The following is a 7,500-nucleotide window of genomic DNA, read 5'->3' as shown; positions in this document are numbered from 1 at the left end:
AACTAGCAAGAATAAAATCCACACAAATTCCCGTAAACTTATAGGCCTACATTATACTAGAATGCATGGAACCGATAAATAAGTGAACTTTATACAAATCTCTGACATAATTATTACAAATGCTATAGAAAAATTACCTTGCTAATATATAAACTGGCAATGATGAAAAATATATAAATAAAAAGCTGTTTGGACTGTCGCTTTGTTTTGCGTTAGCAATAATATATTAATATAACAGTGTTTGCATTGGTTTGTATCTATACAGTAAATATATATCCAACATGATGGATGTAATCAAATAAATATATATTTTATTCTATATGTGCTTAAATATCGTTTTAGCTCTGACGATTATTTAAACAATCTCGCTGTGTCTAGTTCTGTTTACATGTTACGTGATTGGCCGAAGGAACCTAAAAGATTATGTACAGCGCTCGCTGATTGGTAGAATTGCTTTACTAGAGCCCTCTGTTGGCTACCATTAGAATGAGTCGATTTACGATTGTAACTCAGCACATCCAAATTACCATTTCTTCGTGAATACCACTTTGCCATGACTGGTAAACGCAATGGTAAATGACCGCTGGTAAATGCATTACGATCGTATGTTAGTGAATCCGGCCCCAGGTTTGCAGGACACATAATGAGAGGATCTAGTGGAAGGCTGGCTAGTCTAGTTATTGAAGGCACCATCGAAGGAACTAAGGGCAGAGGAAGACCTAGAAGAACTTGAGGAAAGGACATAACAACATGGACTAAGAGGGAAAATGTCGAGAGTGCCAAGAGAAAAGCGGAGAATAGAAGTTTGTGGCGCAGTCTTGTTGTCAACCTTCGGATCGAAGAAGACACTGGATGATGATATCTATCAGGCAAATAAACAGATATGCATTTGTTTCTGTATGTATTCATGTCCGTATATATGAATATTAACTGGGTCGTGCCTCGCGCAAATCTAAGAAACTGGCCATTGATGTGATGTAAAAGGTACGGCGATCCAAAAATCATCAAATCAACGAGTACCTATGAATAAAAAAGTTTCCCCTTTGAAATAACTCCGTTTTCTTTTAAATTTACCGAGCACTTGTTTATAACTTAAGACGATATATAAGATACAGTTATCAAAATTCTACAAATCACCTAGAACCCCTTAAATAAATGCTTCCCCTTACAAAATGCTTCCGTTTTCTATTAATATTCCAAACTCTTTTTGTAGTAAACTCACGATATATAACATACAGTAATCAAAATTCTTAAATTCAACTAATACCCCTGAATAAAAGAAAAATTTTCCTATGAAATATCTCGCTTTTCTTTTAATATTCCGAACTCTTGTTTCTTAAGACATGATATTTAAAGAATTTCCTATGAAATATCTCGGTCTTCTTTTAACATTCCGAACTCTTGCTTCATAAGACATGATCTGTAGCATTCTGTAACCAAAATTCTTCAAGTAAACTAGTACCTCTGAAAGAATAAAGTCCCCCCCACTAAAAATATCCGTTTTCTTTTAATATCCCGAACGCTTATTCTTAGTAAGTAAAGCGACCGCAACAAACTAACGTGGGTTTCGACAGCGTGTGTGAGGAAGAGCAGAGAATTGCACAAATTTTGGTTAATTTTTCATTATTTTGTAACAGGTCAGTACTAGAAGGAAAGGTATAGTAATTTGTAGATTGGCGATTAATATTAAGGGTCATTTTTGATAAAAGACCCGGGCAGACACAGACGAAAACACGAAAACTCAAGGGAATTGCATATGATCATGTGTTCTGTATAATACTATACGTAGATGATCACTTTAACACTAATTAGCAATGTTCATATCATTAATTCTTTTACATGGGAGGGTTTAAAGAGCATTTAGGAAATTTCGTGGGGATGGGGGACGAGGTAGAATTCAGAGAGAGGGTGCAGACCGTAATGAAACTACCGGTATGTGTGCACCCGCTTTACTCCTAAGCTGGGCAATTAGGCTGTGTTGGTATAGTACCGGTATAATTGATTAATACCTAATCAATTAAAAGAAAGACAGCTAAGGTGGGTGTACCATTATACCCTAACGCTGGTGTACTGATACTGGACCTGTATGGACCTAAATGAACTTGCTTTTACCAATGTATATTCTCTTATTTTGACTAGAGCATTGATACACAACTAAAATGTGACATTTACCCTCTTGAAATAGACCATACCATTGCTAGTACCCTGCTTCTAGAATAGTAATGATGATATCAAAGTTTGGAATGTGCTAACACTAGCTGCAGCATTATGACCCAAATTAATATTTTGTCATTACTATTTAGTTGCAAAATAGGACAAAATAGTTTAAAAGGATTATTCTGTCATACCAAGTACTTAATTATATCTGCTGTAACAACAAGGTTGGGCCTGTGAGGATAATTGTTTGCCGCAGATATATTACAGTAACTCTAAGGTATTCTTTTGAGCTTTGATTTTATTTTCTGAATGTTTACAAGCATACACATGTGATTACAGGGTTTAGGTCAAGTTTCATTCAGCTGCTACTTCTACGGCAAAGTTCAACCACAGTGATTAACCCCAACAATCTGGATGATATGGCCATCACATGAAAAAAAATTAGGATTGACTCACCTTGAGTGCACAAAGCTCCTGGAGGGGGAATAGGTTAAATACGCATTTAGGGAGAAGCTTTTGCATTATTTCCATTGATAGATGAATGTGGAATGTACTGTCCATGAGCCATGCCTGGAAGAGTTCCAGGGAAGCTGCTATTCCATCCTGAAGATCCTCTTCCTGGCCAGTGTGACTGGTGGTGTAGGGTATATTACAGAAAATTGAATATTAAAAAAAAGTTTAAAATAGCAAAATATTTCTTATTGTTATTATTATTGCACTGAGTTAAGGACTATCTAGAAAGATGATATGATGTCTGTGTGAGGAAACTGGTCTATCACCATCTGGATAAAGAAAATCAACTGACAAAGATTAACATAGAAGAATGGCAAAAAACTAAAAACGCTTATACCAAAAAAGAGAAAATAACATTGCAATGGGGAGGCTTGAAGTCTTGTAACTTTGCACAATTATTTACGTGTACCTGACCTACATGCCAGACACCCGGAAGAGTGGGTGCTCAAGGAAATCTGATGCCCATATTTTTGTCCATGTGATGGCAGTGAAGCATCCAGATCCAGTGGGTTAAGGATTATGGAGCACTATGTTAGTGCATATCATATAGCAAAGAAGTCAAATATGTGTGTGTGTGTGTGTGTGTGTGTGTGTGTGTGTGTGTGTGTGTGTGTGTGTGTGTGTGTGTGTGTGTGTGTGTGTGTGTGTGTGTGTGTGTATGTGTGTATGTGTGTATGTGTGTGTGTGTGTGTGTGTGTGTGTGTGTGTGTGTGTGTGTGTGTGTGTGTGTGTGTGTGTGTGTGTGTGTGTGTGTGTGTACAATACCCCTTTCCAAAGAAAATTTCCAACAAGAGATAAATTGCACCAGTTCAAAAAGTACATCATTCCTGGGGAAGCATGTGAATAGGATAACAGGACACACCACCTTGTTCTCAACACTGTTGTTCATATTTACAGATGATTTTTCTAGATGTTAAAGTGATTATTCTATTTCTTTTGATTGTCTTTAGCTGCCAAATATTTGAGTTTTCATGATATAGTTGAAAAAAGTTTGGAAAACAATATGAAAACAATGGTTTGAATTTGGCACAGTATATCCTGGGCATTATGCAGCTTTTATAATTGGTATTATAAACCACTTGTTATTACAGAACATTCCTGTCAGTCATACTTCTGCAGCATACATGTTACAATTTACTTTGATGTTCTTGAAAAGCTCAGAAAATAAAATGATGGTTTTGATATTTGCAGAGTGAAAGCCCTCCAAAAATCAGACGGAGATTTATTAGGCACAAGTTGGGGAAATGTGGCTAAAATGTTTACCTTTTAGTACGGGCCAACAAGTCTCCAATGGCAGTACAAAATTTGTTAACCTCCCTGTCTTGCTGAATTATACATAATCAAGTTTTGTAAGCCTTTGCTGGAATGCAAAGGCTTGTGAATGTCGGTGTTTTGGTGATTTTTCGAAGTTAGCAAGGTGGCCTTTGGTTAATGTACTGTAGTTTAATTTAGCATTATTATAAGCTTTACTGTTCAATGTTTACTTGTGCATTCATTGGTATTTCAGAGGAAAAACAATATAACTGATAGATCAAACGAAGTTAGAGCTATTTCCATATATTTCATTTCTCTTGCAAATGAGTTGTAGATGAATTTTTAAAAACAATTAGTGAAGATATATTTTTTTTTTTTGCGAGCGGTTTGTTTGTGCACATTGTCTAATTCATTTCATATATGGATTTATATTACACAGTGAACCTCTAGCACCTGCCTCAGAGTCCAACTCAGGTGCCAACAGTATTAACGAACCCTATGGGTATGTTAAGTTTAAGTTAGGTGAGATTAGAGTTGACTGTTTTAATTGAATTTGTTACAGTAGATATCACAAACCATCCTTCAGTAGCAGAATTACAGGTATCATCAGCATGCATACTCTATAGAAATAACCTGTGAGCTGCAATGGAAGTTCCAAACTCTTTAAGTCCTATTAGATAAAGGAAAGCAGTTTGAATATGAATTACTAGAGAGGTCTACAAGCTCTTTTGACCCAGAATATATTGCAGGGATGTTTGTTGGGCTTTGCTAGAGTGACAGAGAGCTGAAGGTGACTTATACATTGCATAAGGTAAACAATACATGGAATTGATAGATGGATGTATTCACCATTTCACTCTTATAATTGAGTTTTGTAAATTGAAAATAGAAAAATAGCTACCCATTGGGATGCAGTTAACACTAAAACCACTTTTTTTTAGTTTATTTCTTTTATAATCATTTGTGTAAAGATACACCATCAAAACTTGCTACTGCTTCCATGCCCAGTCTAATGTCACAGCAGTAATCTCAGTGATATTTCTATCCTGAGCGTATGTGCATGTAAGTCAGTTTCCAGGTAAACTTCTTGCTCTTCCAAAATGTTAGGGCCCAAATCATCACTATACTGGGGTAGTGTTGAATATAGTTACTTGAATGGATAACATATACACATCATATTAATCTGTTGAAAGCAGTTTTATTGGTATTGGAGACACAGACCTCTTGTTGGGAAATGTTATTTCATAATAATCATGTTGTAGCTTGTGCAGTGTGTTCTTAACTCTAAATTGTGATATGAACAGAGGCAGAGGTTGGTTCTGCCATTGGATAATTATTAACTGTAGCTAAGGACTTTCAATGGCTGTCACCATCTCTAAGCTCTAAAAACAGTCTTTCCTGTCACAATAGCGAGTTTAAAAGTATGGCCGTCTTACTTTTTGTAGTTTCCATTCAATACAGTACCTGGTTGCATAGTACTTTGTGATAGCCCTATTAAACACACAGGACAATATTTGGCAGTGTACTTTATCTTTGCTAATAAAAGCCTGTTCTGTGCACATTATATGGCCATCCATTATTTGATGTGGGGTTACATTCCCAAATCTACAGTTTTTTTTAAATCTGCATATTTATACAACTTACTGTGTGAATTAGGTAAAACCTATCCAGGGTTTTCCTGTTTATTAACAAAAAAATCCATAAACACTGAAAATAAGTATGTGTTTTGTAGGTGATTATGTAGATTGATTCTATCAGAGAAATATTAATGTATATATTTCTACTTTTTCAGGTACAAATAACAGTAAAATAATGGAATACAATGGCCAAGCAGATAGTGACATTTGCTCACAAGAAGAATTACCCAGATTGTTTCAGTCCACATATGGTTCAGTGACAAGTACAACAGTAGCCAAGAAGGACACCTACTGTCTTCACTTGGCCCATGACACTACCTGGGACAGTGTGGCTGTGGCCATGTCGGACAGATCTGTAGCAGTCTTGAATGGAAGCACTCTACAAAACTTATTTACCTTTACTCCACACGAGAAAAGTATTACGGGGTTAAAGTTCAGCTTGAATAACAACAACCTCATATGGACTAGTAGTAATGATGGTCTTGTGAAACTGTGGGATGCTCGTTCTAATAGAATGGAAAAGGAGTTTGTTGGTAGGTCTGAGGACTCGGCTGTAACAAAACCTATAAATTCATTTGATGTTTCAGGTAATGAAAAGATATTATGTGCAGGAACGGAACTGGTACAAAACGGGGCATACCTGTTGTTCTGGGATATACGGGGCGGTGATATTCTGGGTGGATACTGGGAAAGTCATACAGATGATATCACCCAGGTGAAGTTTCATCCATCACAACCGGATACAATGGCAACCGCTTCAACTGATGGTCTTATTAATGTGTATGATGTCTCTCAGAACTCTGAGGATGATGCCCTTACATACTGCATGAACGCCTCTGTGACTATAGATAAACTTGCATGGATGTCCCAGAATAGCCGCTGTGAGAGACTGTCTGGCATAACAGACATACACTCCTTGCAGTACTGGGACATTAAAGAGGCTTCTCCACTCCACAAATTTTCTCGAGAAGAGATGACAGCTGCTATGAAGAGGAAGCTGCATGAGGAATGTTACTTGGTAAGCGTTGACATGCCATGTATAGGAGAAGATCCTGTCATACTTGCAGGCTCTGGCCTAGAAAATGAAGCTTCAGGCTGCCTTCGGTTGTTGAAGCTGGACCTTCAGTCAGGGAGACTACAGCCTTACGGAATGCTCGTAAGCAAGCAGAAGCAACTCATGACAAGGGCCGCTTTGTATAACAAGGGCACCGATTCTTACATTACTGCCGGGGAGTGTGGCGTGGTTAGAGTGTGGAAGAGAGACGAGAAGGATGTTGTTAGAAAAGAAACAAAGGCGAAACATCAGAAACACAAAGCTAAACCCTACTGATAAGGTCGAGTTATCCTAAGTTTGCCATTTTTCTTTCTTTCTTTTACATTCCAGTGTTCTGGAAGGAGGATTTGCCTTTTCTTTGTACAGTATTATTGATATTTTTGATTGATTTTGTATTTTTGTTATTATAATGCTTTGAGTATTATTATTGTTGTTGTTATTGTCATTATTATTATTATTATTATTATTATTAATGTTTTTTTTTTTCTTATAATATTGTTACTACAATTATTATTTTGGTACTGTTTCTTGATATCATATTAATGAACATATATGACTTGTATGGTAATCAACAATCATTACATAGCAGATTTTTAGGTGATTGTTGCAAATATTCTTGTGCTTGTATTTTTATATAATTAAATTAAAACCAGCATCTTGTGTTTTAATTATTGTTGCCTTATTCTGTTTATGTACTGGAGGAAGTTAGTAATTAATAAAGCTGATTTAACAAATTGTCAGATGAAGTAAATTTATTGTGGTTATTGTTAAGTTATGAGTTTAACGAATCAATTTAAATAAATAATTTGATATTCTTTTTACACAAACTTGATAAGTAATTTGATTGTTGAATTATCCTCCATGTTTAATAACACTGTTATCAAT

General features: G+C 36.0%; 1 protein-coding gene across 2 annotated transcripts; it reads left to right on the top strand.

Annotated features, from left to right (window-relative positions):
* The first annotated feature begins 1,546 nt into the window (after positions 1 to 1,546).
* Positions 1,547 to 7,270, top strand: LOC138862642 (WD repeat-containing protein 89). Of its 2 annotated transcripts, none has more exons than XM_070125160.1 (2): positions 1,547 to 1,637; positions 5,717 to 7,270. In XM_070125160.1, the coding sequence occupies exon 2, from the start codon at positions 5,737 to 5,739 to the stop codon at positions 6,889 to 6,891; it is 1,155 nt and encodes a 384-aa protein (XP_069981261.1). In that variant the 5' UTR covers positions 1,547 to 1,637; positions 5,717 to 5,736; the 3' UTR covers positions 6,892 to 7,270. The 2 variants fall into 2 exon arrangements, with proteins under 2 accessions (XP_069981261.1, XP_069981262.1); XM_070125161.1 differs by having other exon boundaries at positions 1,552 to 1,611.
* Positions 7,271 to 7,500: the final 230 nt, after the last annotated feature.

Source organism: Penaeus vannamei, chromosome 9 (genome assembly GCF_042767895.1).
Source record: "Penaeus vannamei isolate JL-2024 chromosome 9, ASM4276789v1, whole genome shotgun sequence".
NCBI classification, from domain to species: domain Eukaryota; kingdom Metazoa; phylum Arthropoda; class Malacostraca; order Decapoda; family Penaeidae; genus Penaeus; species Penaeus vannamei.
Note: the sequence above shows the minus strand (reverse complement) of the source record. Positions and strands in the feature narration are given on the sequence as shown.